At 54.4% G+C, this 19,268-nt stretch overlaps 1 protein-coding gene across 2 annotated transcripts; it reads right to left on the bottom strand.

The window, feature by feature from the left end:
• Positions 1-5,723: 5,723 nt before the first annotated feature.
• Positions 5,724-17,785, bottom strand: TBX1 (T-box transcription factor 1). 2 transcript variants are annotated; one of them, XM_058816777.1, is made up of 8 exons: positions 17,596-17,785; positions 15,942-16,407; positions 12,598-12,699; positions 11,043-11,214; positions 10,664-10,819; positions 9,208-9,275; positions 8,901-9,001; positions 5,724-8,159 (listed from the first exon to the last, which is right to left on the bottom strand). In XM_058816777.1, exons 1-8 carry the CDS (start codon positions 17,783-17,785, stop codon positions 7,723-7,725), a joined length of 1,692 nt encoding a protein of 563 aa, XP_058672760.1. In that variant the 3' UTR covers positions 5,724-7,722. The 2 variants fall into 2 exon arrangements, with proteins under 2 accessions (XP_058672760.1, XP_058672762.1); XM_058816779.1 differs by having other exon boundaries at positions 15,942-16,356; positions 17,596-17,629.
• Between the last annotated feature and the right edge of the window lie 1,483 nt (positions 17,786-19,268).

Below are 19,268 nucleotides of genomic sequence, written 5' to 3'. Positions count from 1 at the left end.
AAGATCTCACAGTATCAAATTAAATGAAAATATAATCTCTGAGTTGGGAAAGTTTTGCTCACCTGATTAGTGCTCTGAACCACAGCTGTACATCCTGTAAGCAGTGCTGTGTACTGCTTTATTCTGACCTCAGAGGAATTTGATTTGCAGTTTGGTTTGTAAGAGGAAAAGAAAGAAGAAGTGAGGGGTTAAATCAAAACAAAGGAGAAACTTGTCCCTCTGAGTTAGGCGAGAGGAAGACTGAAGGTATAGAAGGTATGGAGGGCCTTGGAGCAAACCACCAGCAGTGGCCAGATTGTCCCTGGAAGAGGGACAAGGAAGGCAGCAAGAGTACCTGGTGGAACCATACAGTGATGGGTCTGGCCTCTCAAACTCATACACCAATTTATCTTTGTCTCAGATTTGCTTTTACTTCCCCAGCATCCTTTTTTAAAGGTGTCAGTACACTAGGAAATCCTGTAGACCACAATCTACACCTCTAAATAAGCTGTGTTCAACCAGAGGAGAGTGGATTTATTTCTGTGCTCTGAAGAGTCATAAAACCAGAAGCTGCAGTGCCACAGGGGATGGCAGTGGAAAGGACTGAGGACCTGAAGCAGCCACGTGTACTGCAGGAGAACCACCCTGCAGTATTAAAAATCTCCTCACAGGAGAGTGACATGGAAGTGAAAAATAAATTAATTCTCATAATTATCTATTACAATTTGAAGTTCTAATTATTTAAAAAAAAAGGGAATAAAAAAGGCTGTTAAATTTACTTGAGATTATTATTGCTGTTTCCTTCTAGCTTTTATTCTCAGTATACATAAACTAGGGCAGCAAAAAACCATTGAAATCCTCAGATGCTTTCTGGACAGCAATGGTCTCTCTTTCCAACCAGTGGCAGGATTGATTGAGCCTGATTATGTGCAGATCAGGAAATGTAGTGAGGATGTTCAGTGCTGAGCCATTACTCTCCTCCATAGCTCTGGCATCTCACACATACAAAAGAACATTTTCCAAGCCCCCATGGCACTGCTTGCTACAAACATGTTCTGACAGGTAAGAGGGCAGTGGGTGTGCTGGGCCTATGGAATAATTTTTAACATGACAGAGAATGTGGCTGTGGCATTTGTCCTGATGGCAATTTTAAAAATTGCTGCTACTCAGTGATTTGTGGATGCATTGTTTGTGTTCATGGAAAAGCATCTAGGCTGCTCTTAACACTTTGAGCAAGTATTGTCTGTTCAAATTTTTTTTCCTCAGATATTTTGATGGCATGCAGACTTGGCATCCTGCTAAATAAAGACATTGAGTCTTTATAGTTTTATCTCTTGAGCCCATCTGGTTTGAAGTAGTTGACAACAAGCAGGAAAGGGAATAGAATGAAAGACTCACTTCATGTTTGCTGAAATAAAAGAAATGTGCAAGGCAGTGCTCAAACAGAACCAGCCTGGGAGAAGGGCTGCCTCTTGCCACCCCTCCTCTGCCCTTTCCAGATGATGGCTTTGCCTGCAGCCCCTCCACTCTCATGCTGGTTCTTGCTGCCCAGGTAGGAGCTCCCACCCAGACAAAGGGCAGCTGAAGCAGCCAGGCCAGAGCACCACAAGAAGGGGAACCATTGCCCCCTGGAACAAGGAACAGTGGGAGCACAAAGCAAGTGGAGTGAAACACAAATGTCCATCATCCAAGCTAAAACCAGTGACAAAAGCAATTGTGCTAACACCTCACACCAAGGGGCCTCTGCAAGTTTTACATGTTGTCTATTCCATTTTTCACTTCTTTTTTGCAATTTAAAAGTCTGACTCCCTGCACCAGTGCAGTCACTCCTGTGAAGGCAGGCACTGAGCACAGCCAGGGGCACCTGAGGTGTCCTGCCCTGCCCACTGCAGGAACACATTCCCTTTCCCTCTCCATCTCCCAGAGACCACCAAGAGCTGTTCACAGCAGTGCAGAACCCAGGCTGGAGTGGATGTCACAGTCACTCCTTCTCAGTCTCCCTCTCAACTGTCCCCTGGCAGCTCCAGTTGCACTGGGAGCAGGAGATGGAAGCTGCTCTACAGCCTGGCAGGATGGCACAACATGGGGCAGAGAGCCTTGAAAATGTGTAGGGCTTCTTCTACCTATGCTGCTCCATCTCCTGATAGAAATAGGTGCTAAATGAGACTTTTCTGGCTCTTGTTCTTAATACTTTGTTAGTAGTTCAAATTTATAATTTTAACCTAAATAGAATTGAGTGATTTATTGTAATTATTTTGTATAGGCTGCTCTTAATAAACTTTTTTTTTTTTTTTAATCTGGAAAAACATTTAATTTCCCATATGGAAAGAACACATTTATCATACTTTACTTGGATATACTTGGCCAACTATTGCACATATATGCAAAACATATGTGACAAATTCAAGGCTGAATTTCATAAAACAGAAATGCTGTGAAATGTGATATAATAAATATATTACACAGACATATGTGGCCAATTTATAAAACTATGGTATCTTTGGTAAATTTATAATAGGTCATTTCTATTAATGGGAGGAATGAGGGTGTGTTTTCTGGCATATGCAACACCCATAATACTTTGCACAGCCCTCCTGAAGGACAGTGGGCCTCTGGAGAGCAGACTTGTACATGTACATACACTGTGTATGTGGGACATGTCTGTGTTTTTCAAAATTAATGTGTGTCTTCAAAACCAGCTCTACCTTTTTGCATTGATTGTGTGTGCACATACTAGGCAGGAAAAAAAAAGTATTAAATACTATTCTTTGAGATTTCCAGCCTTTGATACACTATCTAGATTCCCACCAACAACGGGTGTCCCACTGTAACATTTTATGGGCACATGCTGAGCTCATGATAATGGCAGTAACAGAAATCTTTGGGTACAATCACTTTCACCTAGTTTTGTCAAACACCTGTGTAAATTATATATCTTAGTAATCAATTGAATTGGAATAATTAAACGAAGAATAAAAGGCTTATGTTCAGAAAGACGTTGCATCCATACACATGTACATCCTCTACACACGCAGAGTGGGTTCAATAACACCAGCTTAAAGCGACAGCTGAGCCATTGATGGCTGAGTATCCTCAAATTGCCACTCACAGGAGACCGCCCCTTCTTATTTATGCCAGAGTGTTTCAAAGGTGAAATCTTTCCTTTAACCCCCTAATCTACATTTTCCTCTTATCGCGGATTTCCCAGCTCCGGAGGATGAAGCCCCTCTGGTTTTCCGTGCGTGCCGAATCCACCGCGTGCCATGCCCGGCTCTTCCCTCTGGAGGGAGCCGGCTCTTCAGGCAGGGCCGGCCGGGCTGCGCGCAGCATCTTCCTTCCCTTCCTCCTCCTCCGCCGCGGCCACCGGGCAGCGGTACCTGCGGGGACCGTCCGAGGTGCCCCTCGGGACACACCGGGGGTGTCCCTGCTCACACCGGCAGTTCCACACAAACCGCGGGTCAGCCAAAGCACCCGCGGCCTCAACGCGCTGCAGAATTTTGTTTCAATCAGGAAACCGAACAGAAGGCAAAGCACAAAAACCAACACGTGTATGTGCACACAAACGCTCTTCTCCCACCTTCCAGCCCAGCCGTGTTCCACAGGCTCTCGGCAGCTTTCTGAGCTCTTTGGGCAATGATGCTGAAACCTGCTTTGCAGGCACTCCTGTGTGTGCTCTTCCAGCCCTCTCCCGGCAGCAGGGCTCAGCTTCTGCCCCCAGTCCAAACCTGTGGGTGCCTGACTTGTTTCCAGCAGCCACAGGGATCCCTTTACACAGGCGGAACATTATACAACCTGCTTTTCTTACTCCACACAGATCGAGGTACAACTGCTGTTTGGTGAGGGATCCAGCATCACAGGCTGAAATCCACTCACTGGAGAGAAGGAGGAGTGCTGCCAGGAAAGGACAGTGCCCCAGCTGAGGTGGCCCTGACCCATGTAGCCCCACTGGCCATGGCTCTGTGTGGAGATGCACTAGAAGCCCAAAGCTCATGGGAGACCCACACTGTCCCCAGCAGCCTGCTGCACACAGAGCAGCTTTCTATACCTGCTACAACCCTCGGGTTATTCTCCACCCTGCCAGCCACTGTTACACACACTGCAGCAGGAAGCCAAAGCAGCTGCTCCCCTGGCCATGGGTACATGTGCCTGATATTGACTGAAGAGATGCCAACAGCCCAGGATGCTGAGAGGCAGCTGCTGGGGACTGCCTGCACAATTCTTGCCTGAGAGTTATAGGGTCTCCCTGAAGAGAAGGAAAGACTGAAGAGAACATCTATGAAATGTGTAAAGAGTGTGCATGAATACTGCAAACACACAGGAGTCTCATCCTGATGTTCCTATCCTACATTGAATTTAATCAATTTCACTAGCAAGGACAGAATAAAATCAACTGCAAAAAGCCATTTCTGAAAGCTGGAGCTATCCCCAGTGTTTGGGTTAAATGATTAAGCAAAGGCCACCCTTGTTCCACCTGCGTGGAAAAATGAACTAATCCTGGGTTTATCCACTGAGCTGAGTGATGTGGTTTGCAGACCTCAGAAGCAATCACTGAACTCAGCCTGCACCTCTTGAAAATGAGCTAGATGGCTAATTTGTTCTCTAACCCTATTTGGAAAATACAAAGGATGCTTGTAACCTCCACACTTGGGCCTGTTTCACAGCAGCTTTTACAGACCCTTCATGTGTAAGTGCTTTGTGTGACCTGAGGCACCCACAAGTGGAAGTTTTGCCTGGAAATGTGGCTGCCTTCTGTGTGTGCCATGGCCCTTGGTGACAGCGTGGGCTCAGTGAAGTTTAACCAGACACGAAACCACATCATACAAAGTCATTCCCCAAATCAATCTGCAATACACAGACAGACAATGCATGGCCTATACATGATATGTCCTAACTAACATGCTGACAGGTTATATGACATTAAAGTGTTACAAATTTTCTGTGATTTTCACAACTGGTCAATCTGCAGCATTATGGGGTTTTATTTATTTGAAGTGGATTTTTTCTGGATAGAAAAATGACCCTTTTTCTTTCCCATATCTGTAACACTCCCATCCAGTGAGAGAGACATTGTTATGGAAGGAGGGACACCAGTCAAAGCCCTGAAGAATCCTGATTTAAGGATTAAAACACAACATGAACAGGACTGCTAATGTGCTTCAATGTGAACATGTGTAAGCACCTTGCATGCTGATGGACTAAATGCATGGTTAGAAATACCATTTTCATAGCTCAGACTGTGGGCTTGACACAGCTGCATGTTCTCCTTCCCATTCAGCCTCAGGACCTCTGCAGTGGTTCTTTAGCACAGAACACAGATGGTGATCCTGAGGGCCCTCTACCCACAGCCATAGCTTGAAGCTGTGATTTTCTCTTCTAACAAATATAAAATTGAAATTCCTACAGTCAAGGAAAGAAGCCTTGAGCCATTTTCATTAAAGGCACATTTAGTGCTGGCACCTTGGGTCATTCTGTGTGTGCTTAAAGAGAACAGGTGCTTACCAATCCAAACAGATCTGTTTTCACCTGGGAACCCCAAGCTTGCACACTGCTGTACTGTGATAGATTAGCACAACCATGGGCACCTGCAGCAACCAGGGACAGAAGGGAAGGAACAATCACCTATGGAGAGCCACTGTTTGCTCAGACTAAGAACTCTCCTTATTTAAATAACTGCATTTTGTAGGGGAGGCTTAGACCTCAGGGCAGACAAACTGACAAATATACACAAATAATCAAACAAGAAATGAAGGAAAGAAAGAAGAGAAAAAATATTTATAAATGTCACTGTCCAATGTCTTTTCAATTGAAATGAAATAAGATTATCTACATATATCTACAAATATCTACATGTATCTACACTTTGCAGATATGATTCTTTGGTTGTCTTCACTTTTTTTTTACTTACACTGCAACTATCAAGAAAAAAAAAAAAAGGGTTTGTATAATCTTTGAAGGAAATAATAAATATAACAACTTCATTAAACATTTGACCAAAGCTTTGGCACTAATCAGTTTACAGATAACAAATCATACTGAAACCTCTGAAATAACAGCGGCAAAGCAATAGCAACAGAGCACATCCGAGAGCCATTTCCCACTGACTAATAATAAGCACAAGGCTATTTTACATCAACCTTTCTGAGAACATTATGCTTTAGTCAGACATTAAGCATCTCACAATTCACTGCAAATGTCAAATAAAATACATATTTCTTGCACAAGTTTTTTTTATGGATCCAGATATATTTTTTAACAGAAAAAAAATACATAAAATATTCATGGTAGTCTGTATCCCTTCTTAAACCTTTCCAAAAAGGTTTTGGAAGCCCTAAGCCCACTGCCAGAGACAAAATAAACATTGCTATTAACACTGCCACCTGCACAAGGGAAAGAGCATGTTTTAAAGAGTTTATAATGAAAATGCACAAACATGGATGAATAGATGACTTTAAAAGAAACAGCCCCCATCTTTTAATGGAGTCATGTGGAAGAATCAGGAAAGTGTTCATAATACTGTATACCAACACAGCTGAGGAGCTGCTCAATACCTTCTCTGAACACAAAGGGACTGCCTTCGGTGAGCATCTGACAAAAACACAAGCCAACTATTCAAAACACATCACTGCAGAACTCTGATGAGCAGGGCCATCTTTGTAGCAGTAAGGAACAACTACTGAATGAAGATACTAAAGGAAAAAGAAAAAGTACTTACCAGCATTAAGAGGGAAGATGCAGCAAGCAGGTAATGCAGAATAGATGCTTTAGAACTACTGCAGTTTGGGTCAGCCAAATATAAGGGACGAACTAGTCAAAAAAAAAAACTGAAGTCCCTTTAAAAGGCACCTCCATGAGAGAGTATTCAAGAGCTCAGGAAAGGATGCAGGAAGGCATAATTGTGTGAGGCTGCCTGGGAAGCAGGTGGGAAACACAGCCTGAAATCTGCAGATATCCCCCCACCCCCAGGCTGGTTTTTAAACCTTTGCAGGTATTGTTGGGAAAACAAGATACAAACACAGCTGCACGTGTCTGTGCTCTTGGCCATAGGCCCTTCTCAACAGCTCCAGAAAATGCTGCTTTGCTTAAGGCATCCCAGTGAACCCCAAAACTTACAAATGGGTCAGGGCCGGAGGAGAAGTGGGCAATTTGTTCTGGCAGTGAGGATTCAAAGCACTCCCTTAAACTAAACTCTGCTTCCCCAGGAATCTCCTCAAAGAACCACCTGAGCCACCTGTGAACCAGCCCCCGGTGTGCCCCGGGTTGGGACAGACTGACACCGACAAGTGCAGGACGACACACGGCCCTGGGCCGGCCCACAGCCCCCGCTCGGTGCTCACGTACAGGCCCGGGGGCACCGCCAACACCAAACCTCCAGCAGAAGGCCCGGCGGGCGAGTGAGAGAGGATAAGTCACTTCACCGCTGCCGCCTCACCGTCCTCCCACCGCATCCCAGCCGCCCGACGGTCCTCGGTGCCCGGCACGAAGGGAGGCGCGGGGGAACAGAGAGATAAGGACATATGGCTTCATTTATCAAAGTGCAGCCGCGGGTCACACCGCGATGGAGCTCCCGGCACCGCCGCCCTCACAGCCCCCGCAGGGCGGGGCGCGGGGCGGGGCGCGGCTGCCGGTGATTGGGCTGTCTGGCTGTCGATCAGGTCACGCTGGCCAATCAGCTCACTCGTAAGGCGGCGGTGGGGGAAAGGCGGGAAGGGGGAGGGCGGTGTCTCTCGTGCCGCCGGTGCCCCGTTACCGGGGCCCGTAGTCGTAGCCGGCGGGTGCCCCGGCCGGCGAGTACATGTTGGCGGCCGCCGCCGCCGCAGCCGCCGCGTTCATGTGGTGGTGATGATGGTGGTGGTAGCTGTGCCCGCGGATGCTGGGGAGGGGGTAGGGGGCGGGCCGGCTCTTCGCCCCCAGGTAGTGGTCGTAGGCGGCGGCCGCCGCCGGCGGGTACTTGTAGGGATGGTGGTGCAGCGGCTCGGACGCGGCGGGCTCCAGGCGCAGTTCGTGGTGCGGCGGGCTGGGCCGGCCGCCGCCCGCCCCGGCCAGCGGCACCAGCCCGCCGCCTCCGCCCGGCAGCGCCGGGCTGAGCACGCGGGACATGAGCTGCTGGTGCGCGGCCTCGGCCTGGTGCAGCGCCGTCCCGCCGGCCTCCCGCTCGAACTCCCGCCGGCTCTCGGCTGCATCTGCGGGGGCAACAGAGTCAGAGCGGCCGCGCCCGCGGGAGCGCATCCGAACACAGCGGGAAGAGGCCGCGAAGGGAAGAGCGGGGCGTGCGGCAGCGGCATGCGGCAGGAACGGGGCTGGCGGGACGGGACCTTCTGACTGCGATAAATGGAGTTGAGTTGACTGACAAGCTGGTACACGCCTGACATTTTTGCAATTGTGTAACACTAAACAAATACAGACTTCCCTTTATTTTGCAGGCCCGGTGTGCGTTGGAAGAAAGGCCTTCGGTTGTCTTTGCAGTTGTTTGCTCTGGGTAATGGAAAAGCAGTCAATGGGCAGAGGTGCTGTTCGACCTGACTGCAGCTCCTGAATGGAGTGGGTTGGCCCTACACGCACTGCCGAGGCGCATTAAAAGGGCAATGCGAGCAGGAACCTGTGGCCAGCACTGCATCTCTGCCTGAAAAGCTGAGTTCGTTGCTAAAAAGTCGAAAATGGGACACTAAAGGCAAGGGGCAGTGTTTTTTAAAGCAGCAAATTTTCTTAAGCACACAACAGCAAATGTTGTCGTCCAAGGAAGAATAAGTTAGGCTATAAAGGCAGGTATTTTTCTTTTAAAAATAAGCGATAGCACAAAGCTCATTAGCAATGGGGCTGAGCACCAGCTCGGTGAGCAGGGCTGGCCCCAAGCATGCATGCACGGGCTGTGCAGGCCAACAGGGCCTGGGAGATGGGCTGGCCTGGCCACTGAGGGCTCTCACCTTTCTCTGTCCCGTTCTGGTGGGCTGGGGAAGAGACTGGATTCCGGGATCTGGCAAAAGCGCTCATGAGAGGAAGAGGCCCTGGCCTGTGGTTCCTGGGCCTGGAAGAGGAAGGGGAGAAGTGATACAGAGCTGATGGTCCAACAGAATGAACAATTTGAGTATCGTGTCTTTGAGCTGCAGCTGGCAAATGGGGCCCAATATGGTGTCCCCCTCCATGAAATCCTTGTGCAAATGTAAGCTGGGCAGATACATGTGAAATAGGGTGAGTGGGGTATTGCTGTAACCAATAAAAGCATAGCCTTACCAGTCCTCAGGGTCACAGTCTCTGAATCCCTTGGCAAAAGGGTTGCTTGCAATCTTCAACTGCGTGATCTGTAAGAAGAAGTGGGAAAATGTCTCAAAGCAGCACACAGGGCTCCCTGGCCAAACAGTGAGTGTGTCCCTGGGCAGGCTTTGGGACTAAGCAGTGCTTGGTGTAACAGAGGGGATCCAGGTGGCTGGTGGAGCCAGGGTGTTCTCTGCCACAGAGCACAAACATGTGCTTTCCCTCTGCTAGAAAATGCGGGCTAACATGCTACCTAATATGAGTTCAAGGTGAAGGGAGAGGCAGTCTGAGTCGGCTGCAAAATCTGACTAAATGCACTTGTAAGAAAATGCCACATTATATGGGTCACCACTGGAGCAGTTAAGACAAATCACTGGATAAATCATACTTATGTATTTATTTAATTCGCCAGGGAGAAGGCAGGACATTTTCTATATTTAAGCAAATCCACGGATAAAGTATGTGATTGTGAGTTTCCGGAATGGGTTGAAAAACAAACTTTAAGCCCCTCAGTGACAGTTCCAGCCTTAGAGGTCAAACTGATAGAAAGCAGGAGAGAAAGAGCAGCTGTCCGGAGCCATCAGGCAAATGCCAGCCGGGGAGGGACTCCAGAGCCCCTTAAAGGCACAGCCTTTCTGTGGCCTCGCCGCCTCCACCGGGGCGAGGTGCGGCCCGACCGCAGCATCCCGGAGAGAGCTCGGGTCAATTAGCTCGGAGCCACTGCAGAGGGTGACACTTGCGCCGGTGCTCAGGGACAGCCCCGGGACACAGCCCCGGCCTGTGCGGCATCGCCGCGGAGCGGGGCCGTTCGGAGCAGCGCTGAAAAGCCCTCGCTATGAAATCGTATTTCCACTCGCTGCTGGGATTCCTGCTCTTTATATTACACTGATGCGATTTGAAGGAGCAATTGGATTAACTGCTGCCTAGAGATCTGCATTAGATTGGGGTGGGGGAGTTGTTTTTCGTTTTGTTTCGTTTTTAACGTATTCTGAGGAGAGACAGACCGCTACGAACTTAAAGCAGTAAAATCGCAGATTTATCCAAACAAATTGTGAGTGACATTTCGCAGCGGGAAGCCTGTAGTTTCCCCACTAGCCCCGGTCTCGGCTTTACATAGGTAATGAGGTCCCCCGGGCGGGGGGAAGCTGGCGATGGGGCTAGAGCCCACGTCGCTTCCTCGGCGTACACCGAAGCAGTTCCGCGCAGCTCCCCGGCTATCGGGTTCCTAGAGCTGCCCGGAATGGGTTTAGCAGATGGGGAGAAGGCGGGAATACCCCCCAGCCATCCCCGCCGCCGCCGGACACCCGCAGCTCGGCCTCCAGCCCCGGAGCCGGACGAAGGGGCTGAGCCAGCACCGGATGCATCCGCACCCGTGGTACCTCCGGGGCGACCCCAACCCCGCTTTCTGCTGCCCCGAGCTCCGCTGCTGCCTCACCCGGTGGTTCTGGTAGGCGGTCACTGCCGTGAAGCGCGTCTCCTCGAAGACGAAAGTTTTGAAGTTCTCCTCCGCGTACTTCTCACTGTCTTTCCGGGGGTCCACGTAGACCACGTGAAAACGCGGCTGGTATCTGTGCATGGAGTTCAAAATGATCTGAATGATAAAACGAGCAAGGAGACAATAACTGATCCAGACGGAGCATGGAGAGAGGAGGGCGCAGCCCCGGCCCTGCCGGCTCCACTGCCCGGGACAGCCGCGGGGCTGGGGCAGAGCCCCCGGGGAGGGCGCGGGCAGGGTCACCCCACGGGAATCACAGCGCGGGGAGTTCCCACCCCGTGCAGCCCCGTGTTGGACATTTTTACCCGGGAACACTTACATGCCCGTTGTCATCCAGCAAATTGTTGGTCAGCTTGAGCTTATCGAAGGAAACGATCTGCTTCATCCACTGCGCCCCTTTGGCCGGGGAGTCCGGGTGGTAATGGACTCTCCCGGGGGTGGCGGGGTCGGCTTTGCCAGCCACCAGCCAGGAGGAGCTGTGGAAGGCGTACCTGCGGGAGGGGAAGGCACCCTCAGCCGCGGCCCGGGGGGCTCCCGCCCGCGTCCATGCAGTACCCGCGCCCCGCAGAACCCGGCCCGGCCCGGTCCCCCCGGCCCACCGAGGGGGAAGCGCCGCCTCTCCATCACTCCCGCTTCCCACGAGAGGAACGAACTCTTTTCCGCAGCCAGAATTGCTGCGGAGGGGATATACTATTTTATCAAGTCAGCGATGGAACTGTCGTGAGAGAAATCTGCAGGATGGAGGAAATTTATAGCTACCCGTGTAGATTTGGGAGAGAAGCCACAAAAGTCTCCCCGTTCCTCTAAAAAAAAAGGTGGAAAAAACCCCTCTATACAGTAATATTCTCGCTTTAGGTGAAGAGTGGAAAGTTGTGTGTAGATTAATAGCAGGTTCAGAATTTAGCAGTCTCGTTTCATTCTTTCAAAGTACATATTCAACAGTAACATTTAAAACAGAGAAACCAATCTTCTATACACGTGTTTACTTTAAAAGCCAGTGTTTGCACAGGGGGAATTAGACACCATTGGACTTGAGCAGAAACATTACTTTTTAAAGATATACTCAATTGGATGTTATATATCCTACTTCCCTTGACAAGCAAACATTTCTAGGACGCCCTGAGAATTTGGATATCTGTCTAAATATTTATATATTGGACCCTGCAATTCCTATGCGGGCTGCCTGCTCGGCGTCTTGATCTGAAGCTAAATACATAATGCGCTTTTCACTGTCTTAAAATTAAAGGGGTCCTAAACCAGACCGCATCACTGCCTTGTAAGTCGACAGTTTCCAAGGCCTTCCTACACTGCCGCTGGAAACAAGGGCAGGGTTTTGTGGCTTGGCTGGCTGGTGCCTTTCCAGAGCACAAAACCCACTCTCTTCACCCAAGCGCCCAGGGAGCTCCCCAGCAGGCACGGCACGGCTTCGGGACATGCGCTGAGGGGCTACAGCATTCAAGGAGCACCGAGGGGATTTTTGTTAAGTGGCAAAGGGTGTTTGCCGGTGGAGACATGTAGCAGTATGACAAGGAGAGCTTTTCTGGGCAGGACAAGGCAGCTCCTGCCCTGTGCCCTGTGGAAACCTGCCCTTCTGCCCATGCTGGTCTGGCCCCGGCCGCCTGTGAGGCTGGTGTGGAGGCTGAGGGGGCCCTGCGGTCCCGGGCAGCCGCTCCTGGCCCCAGACTCGTTGCAAGGGTGTGAAAGAGACCCCAGGTCAGTCGCATCCCCTGTCCCCTCCCTGTCTCACACCAACAGGTGTCATGCTCAGGGGCACATCCCTGAACCCCCAGAGGACAGGAGCAGAGGGCGGGCAGTGACCCACCAGCCCCTATGGCTCCAAGAACTGCAAGACAGGCCAGGGATTTGTTACTTGCCGGTAGCGCTTGTCATCCACCGGGACGAAATCCATGAGGAGCATGTAGTCAGCCATAGGGTCCATCCCAAATATCTTCACCTGGAAGGTGGGGAACATGCGCCTGGCACAGAGAGGAGAGAGAAGTGCTACATTGAGGAGCAGCAGGGAGCCCCGAGGGGCCGGCACGGGTCTCTTCCCCCTCCAGCTGCTCCAATACCCTCCCAGCTGTGATGATAAGTCCCCTCGCAGAAACCGCTGGCCGGAGGAAGAGGCAGATACACCCAAGCTGCCTGGGGAGACGAGCTGCCGTGTTCCCCAGCCCTCGGCAGCATCCCGAAAGGCGAGCTAGGGGGTCCTGCCTCTCCCCGTGGCTCCGGGAACATTCATGTCAGACACACGAAATGCACCACTGAGGTGGAACGGAGAGGACAGGGGAAACAAGAGCATCCTCGGCCTTTGCTATGGAGAGATCAAATGAAAATAATTTCTTCCCCGTGGTTTCCCCATCATTTTAGCTGACCTGACTGGAGGCAAATGCAAGGCATTACCCTGTCTGTGGACCCGCACTCAAGCTCGGGAGTCTCAGGCAGCCCGTGGGGATCAAATCTAAAAACTCTGGCAAACGACACGAGCTGATCGAGTTCCCACCTGTGCAGCTTCTGTACCCACCAAACTGCGCCCGTTTGAAAGCAGTGGTTACAGCAACAGCCCCGAGGGCCAGCGGGAGACCTCTCCCAGGCCGGAGGGACAAACGCTCCATCTCGGCGGGCAAGGGCTGGAGGGCAATGGGGATGTCCCAGAAAGCCCCGTCCCTGATCTGCTTCATTGCAAGAGCCCGGTCGGGCTCCCGCTGCCCGCACCTTTGTGGAACGAAAGGGGGAGCGGAAAGGAGCCCAGGGCTCCGGAGCTGGGCAGGCCAGGCCCCGCGGCTGCTCCCCCGGTTTTTCCCCGCGCAGACCCCCGGGGACCCAAAGCTAAGGCGAAACGTGGATCCCACGCTCAGGGAGGGCACGATTCCTTCAGGGGGCTGCAGTACAAAAGCGATCGGCGGTGGGCTAAGGGAAGGGGCCGGGACGGTCCACCCGTCCCTCCCTCCTGCATCTGCACACACGGGGACCAGGGCCTCGCCCGCAGCTCCCCGGCGGGACACGCCGAAGAAGTGCCCTGGCGTCGGGGCTCGTTATGGCTTCGTTTTGTTTTATAGAATAGTAAACCAAGCGAGCGACTGTAGGCAATATTTCGGGAAGAGTGTTTGCAGCCGTTGAAAAACCAAAGCCCCAACCGCCCCCTGAACAAACAGCCCGATCAAACCCGGACACAGAGAGCCCCCCCCCCGGCTCGTTCTCGGGGCACACGGCCGGACCTGTTGTTCTGTGCCCCTTCCCCCCTCCGAGGGGCGATGGGTCAGGGCGCCTCTGGCTCCGCAGCTCTTCCACAGCTGCATCGGCATCGGGCAGCTACGGCTCCCTCTCCGTAAGGCTTCAGCTAACTCTGGAGGACGTTTTCAGTCCCTCCCTCTGTTATTATTATTTTTAAACATGTAAAAGCCCCCATTAGCTCTAATTCCGGTGTTTCTTGTTCTAAAACTTAGTTTTAAAACAAACAACCTGAGATGATAAGACCCATCTAGACAAACAGCAGGGCCAGCCCAGAGGTGCTGGAAGAGAATAGGCTTTGCAGCGCCTTCCCCGAGCCTTTTCCTGCTGGTTGTACCTCGTTTTCTCCTGTTTTTACTCGCTTGTCTGGACTTTCGACTGTGTCATATAAAGTAAACGAAGAAAAGGGTGGGAGAAAAGCCCTCGATTCGATTCGAATTGGTTAATTTCTGAAGCCTTTAGAAATGGGATATTTGCAATCTTTTCGCTCTTGGAGAGCTAAGAAAGCCAGATCGAAGAACTCCTGTTTGCAGAGAGCCTCCGCCTGGAGCCTGAACGACCTTTTCCGCTAAGGAAAGCAACGCCGAGCCCGGCGCCGGGCTCAGGGGCCGGGGCCGGAGACAGCGGGGCTGTGCGACCCGGCGCCGGGGCAGGCACCGTCTGCGGGAAATTCCGCCCGGTCCCGCAACGCAGCGCCGGCTGCTTCTGCACCGGGCACCACGGTGATTACTTCATTTTAGGAAATTGCTAATATTAAAAAAAAAAAACAAAAAAAAAAACAAAAAACAACACAACAAAAAACCAAAACACCAAACTTAAAACTTAAAAGGCCACTGCGTACATGTAAGTATGGGGTTTTTTTCGGTTGCTTTGGTTTTGTTTTTTTTTTTTTACTTTCGGGACCCTTAAAATCGCTGACGGGAGAGCGGGAGCGCACGGCCGCGGTCACAGCTCTTGCCAGACCGTTCGGAGCGGAGTCCGACCCTCTCCCCCGGCCGGCCATCCCGCCGCAGTCAGCCCCGGGGCGAACTCAGAGCAAGCAACGGGGGATTCCTTAATTTGTTTGGTTTTCTTTTCTCCCCCCCGCCGAATCGCTTTAAACCAAGGGAAGACTCAGAACCTGGACAATTCGCGGCTCTGCCGGAGCCTGGCGGGGAAAGCCTCGTAGCTCTGCCCGAGCCGCCGCGGCGCTTCCCGGGGATCTCCATTAAATGCAGTAACTAACAACTATAATTGGGACTCCTCTTCCCCCCATATGTTTTGCTCGTTCCTAACGCGATCGCATCAGCCGCTTTCTTTGTTCCCTGCCCAGGAGCGCGGTCCCGGCCCCGGAACCGCGCCGCGGCGGCCGGAGCAGAGCCGAGAGGAGCCGCGTTCAGCCGGGCTCGTTACTCGATAATCGGGAAATGCAACAGCCCTGGAACGCGTTTCAAGGTGCAGAATTAGGGTCTGTTCGCGTCTCCGCCGGAAGGAAAACATCTGCCCGTGCTAAGAATGTATTTAGCAGGTTTTGCACGGTTTGCGTGTTGTTTTTTTCCTTCCCCCGTATCGTTGCTGTCCGCCCCGGGAACACACACCGTCCTCCGGGAACGCGGATCAAAGTCCCGTATGGGGTCACAGGCGAAGGCGCCCGGAGGAGCACAGCGCCCTTTTAAGCGGGAGTGAAACCCAGTGCCCTGCTTGCCGTCCTCCGCACGCCTTCGCCGTCCGCCCGCAGCAGCAGCCGCGCGTTCTTCCGCAGCACCGAGGCCTTCGGGCCGCAAGAGCTCGCAGATTTCGCCCCAGGAGAAGCGCAAGGATCAAATGACGGCGACCGCCGGGCCGGGCCGGGCCGCTCCGCGAGTCGCCCTTGGGCAACAGCTTCAATCTCCCCCCAAACTGCGAATTCAACCACTCGCACCGGATTCTCCCGCCCCGACTGGCCTGGGTGCCCGGGTCCGGAGGGAGCAGCTGGAGAGCCGGGGCCGCTTGGGAGCTCCGCACTGACCTGCCTGCCTTGGTGACGATCATCTCGGTGCCCAGCTGGTTGAACTCGTCCCACAACGCCTTCATCTCTAGTTGGACGCTCACGTTGGCCACTTTCGGGTTCTTCTTCACCGGCGCCTTGGCCGCGGCGGCCGCCCCCGCAGAGCAGCCCGAGACTGCGGCCGGCCCCGCAGCGGCTCCACCGGCGCCCTCGGGCTGCTCGGGGCCTGGGGCCGGCGGGTTGGTCCCGGCCGCCGCCGCCGCCGCCCCGCCGAAAGGGTAGCCGTGCTGGGGCTGGGGCGGCGGGTGTGGGTGCTGCTGAGCCGTGCAGGGCTCGTAGTGCGGCGGCTCATGCTGTCCGTACGGGTCCCCCGGGGAGGGGGAGAGGTGGTACCCCCCGGAGGCGTTCAGGCTGCTCAGGCTGTTGGCCGTGAAAGCTGCAACATCGCAAAAATGGGACAGCTGGGTGAGCCAGGGGCTGGAGATAGCTGAAATCATTCCAAAAACAAGCGGTCAGGGCTCCGCTCCGGCTCCCGCTTTCCCCCCAGCTCCGCGCCGCTCCGCGCGGCCCCCGCCTCCGCACCGGCTCCGCGGGGTGCCCTCCGCCTCCTCTCCTGCCCCGCGCCCAGCCCAGCGGGGCGCCTCCCCCTTTCCGCTTTGCTTGGCCCCAGCCCCGCTCCCCCCGGGGCAGGCGGGGAGCTCGCTGCTCCCGCTGCCTGCCTGCCTAGGCTTCTTTTTTTTTTTTTTCCTTTTTTTTCTTCTTTTTTTTTTTTTTTTTTTTTTTTTTTTTTTCTTTTGCAAACCCGAGAGGTCTGCCAAGAGCCTCGGCGGTGCAAAGCCCGTGCTATCTATCTCTGCAGGCCTCCCTCGCCACACACAACTCGGGACAAAGCAAACTCCCTCCTTTCACCCCCTCTCCAAAAAAAGGAGAGAAAAAAAAAATAGAGGAGTGGGGAAACTCAGAGAAAGAAATCGGCTCTTATTTCCGTGTAGCTACGCCGCTGCAGGTAACGTCCTTCACTCTGGAGCCGCGGGGCTGCGGCTGACAGAGGAACTCGGATCTGGTTTGGCAATGCCCCATTCCTTCCATCCCTTGACGAGAAAGAGGAAGAGGCCGGCACCAGAGCAAAGCTCCGGGTTCGCGCCGAGGAGCACCGGGACGAACCCGGTTCTGCAGCCCTCGGCCGCCGGCCCGAGAGGGCCCTGCGGCACATGACAGGCCGCCCGGCGGAGCGGCCGCTCCTTCGGATCCCCTCCGATGCTGAAAGTCTCCTCGAGGTCCCGGGGGTCTCTTGCGTTATTTCTGACGCAGCCCTCCAGGCCGGACAGGGCTGCAGAGCCGGTGGGAGCCGAGCCCCGGCCTGCCGGTGCCTCAGGCACGGCCGGCGCTGTCGGAGGATGCTTTCAGCACCTCCGAGAAGACGCGAGTCCCAGCGGCGGAGCCGTCGAAAGCTGCTACCGGCCCACGGGCAATGCCTTTCTCTAAAGGAGGGCTACAGGGGCCCAGGCGTGCCGGGAGAAACGGCAAAGCCTCCCCCGACCGGCTCCGCGGGCAGGCCGCGTTCTGTGCGCTGCCCCTGGCCCGGCCGCCGGCACGGGCCGAGTGAAAGCCCGCGGGTACGCGGTGCCCGGCGGTCCCGTCCCCGCAGCCCTGCGGGGCCGAGCGCGGCACTCACCTTCCATGTCCCTGGTGACGGTGCTGAAGTGCATCTTCTGAGGGCGGCAGCCGGGGCGGGCGGGCGCGCTGCGGCCGCCGCGGCGCTCCTCCAGCTCTCCTTTCCCTGCTTGCTCGGCGGCGGCGACTGAAATCAGAGAGGCGATACTGAAAGCATTTGCCTTGGGAGACAGAGGGCTGTTTTCGTCCATAGGGGAGACACCAATGCAGGAGCAGCAGGCGCGGCAGCCTCCCACCACGAGCCCCCCCCTCCCACCCCCTAACTCCCCTCCTTTCTACCGCACCATCCAGGGAGGTGCGAACGAGACCCCCTCCTTCCAGATGGGGGGGGGGAGGGGTGGGGAAGGGAAACTTAAAAAAAAATAAATGCAACAGAAAACAACCTAAACCCTCGCCCCCCCGGGAAGGGCGTTGGGGAGCAAGAAACTTCCCCGGGACCCTTCGTAGCTAGCGCCGAGCACCGCAACGGCGGACCGAGCTCTGTCAGCGAGACGGGACCGGGGGGCAACAAATAAATAATGCCACGAATTTCTTTCCCGGGGTGTCCATTTCTCACCATCCCCCGCCTTCCCCAATTCGTTCCCTGCGATTTATTAATTCGTTTTCTGTCTTCCCTTCCCCTCAACCGCCACCTCCTGCTTCTGCCCCCCTCGTCCCCTCCTTTTCTCCTGCACGAAGGGAAAGTGTCTCCCTTATAGGCGCTTTCCCCATTCAGTGGCTGGGAGGCGTCACATGGAAGCCGGGGGTGTTTGCCTGCAGAAGTGGCGGCGACGGCGGCGAAAGCGAAGTGAAACTCCTGCCGAGACGGTGTCAAAGGGCTGGGGAGGCCCTTCCCCGCCTCCCGGGCACGGCGAGCGGCCGCCGGGGAGGGATGGGATGTGCTGCGGGGCGGGCGGAGGGGCCGCCGGTGTCAATCACGGCGCCGGGAGCCGGCCGACGGGAAGGGAAGAGCCGAGCCGAGCCGAGCCGAGCCCGGCGTCACGCTGCGGATGTCCGGCACCGAGAGAAGGGATAGCTCTTTTCCTCCAGCTCGCATGCACTGCGGGGCTTGGGGCGACCCTCGGGGCTCGGTGGCCGCGGGGACCCGCGGTCTGAGCCGCCGCAACAGGCGGGGTCTGGGCACGTCAGGGTGAGCAGCGGGTGCAGGTACTGCCGGCCGCTTCGCTCGGATGGGACACCCCCTAGCCCTGGGCCACCAAACTCCCAAAGCGCCCGCCAGCATTCCAGCATTTCCTTCGCCAATTAAAAAAAAAAATTAAAAAAGCGGAGAAAACGGAAAGCAACGAAGGAGGCGGCAGGCGAGCCCAGCTTGACAGCCCGCTTCGTCGGCAGCACCTGCGCGGCCCGTCTGGGCCGGGAGCCGCGCCCGGTTCCCGTCCCTGCCCCGGCGAGGACGAGGCGCTACTCACCGCCCGCTCCCGGCCCCTCGCAGAGCCGCGGCGTTCCCCGGGCCCTTCTTTCGCATCGGCGCGGGGCAAGGCGATGCGCCCGCCCCGCCGGCTCCGGCCCAGCCCGGGTACCAGTACTAGTCTCGGTCCGCGCCCCGGTGCCGGTTCCTCCGGGCGGAGAGCTGCACCGAGGTCCCGGGGAATTGCCCCGACGGGGCGGGCGGAGCTGTGGGGCGCGCCGGTGGCTACCGTCGCGGTGGGGGTTGCATAACCCGAGCGATGCGCG

This window comes from Ammospiza caudacuta, chromosome 18 (genome assembly GCF_027887145.1).
Source record: "Ammospiza caudacuta isolate bAmmCau1 chromosome 18, bAmmCau1.pri, whole genome shotgun sequence".
NCBI lineage: Eukaryota > Metazoa > Chordata > Aves > Passeriformes > Passerellidae > Ammospiza > Ammospiza caudacuta.
This window is presented reverse-complemented; position numbering and strand designations above follow the sequence as displayed.

Bases quoted from the DNA above. Each gene is read 5' to 3' on its own strand.
- TBX1 (XM_058816777.1), bottom strand. From the start codon at position 17,785: ATGGACGAAAACAGCCCTCTGTCTCCCAAGGCAAATGCTTTCAGTATC. The intron at 11,215-12,597 runs GCAAGTAACAAA...CCCCTCCCGCAG, and splicing joins GTGGATGACAAGCGCTACCG to GTACGCCTTCCACAGCTCCT. The intron at 10,820-11,042 runs GTAAGTGTTCCC...TTTATCATTCAG, and splicing joins TGCTGGATGACAACGGGCAT to ATCATTTTGAACTCCATGCA.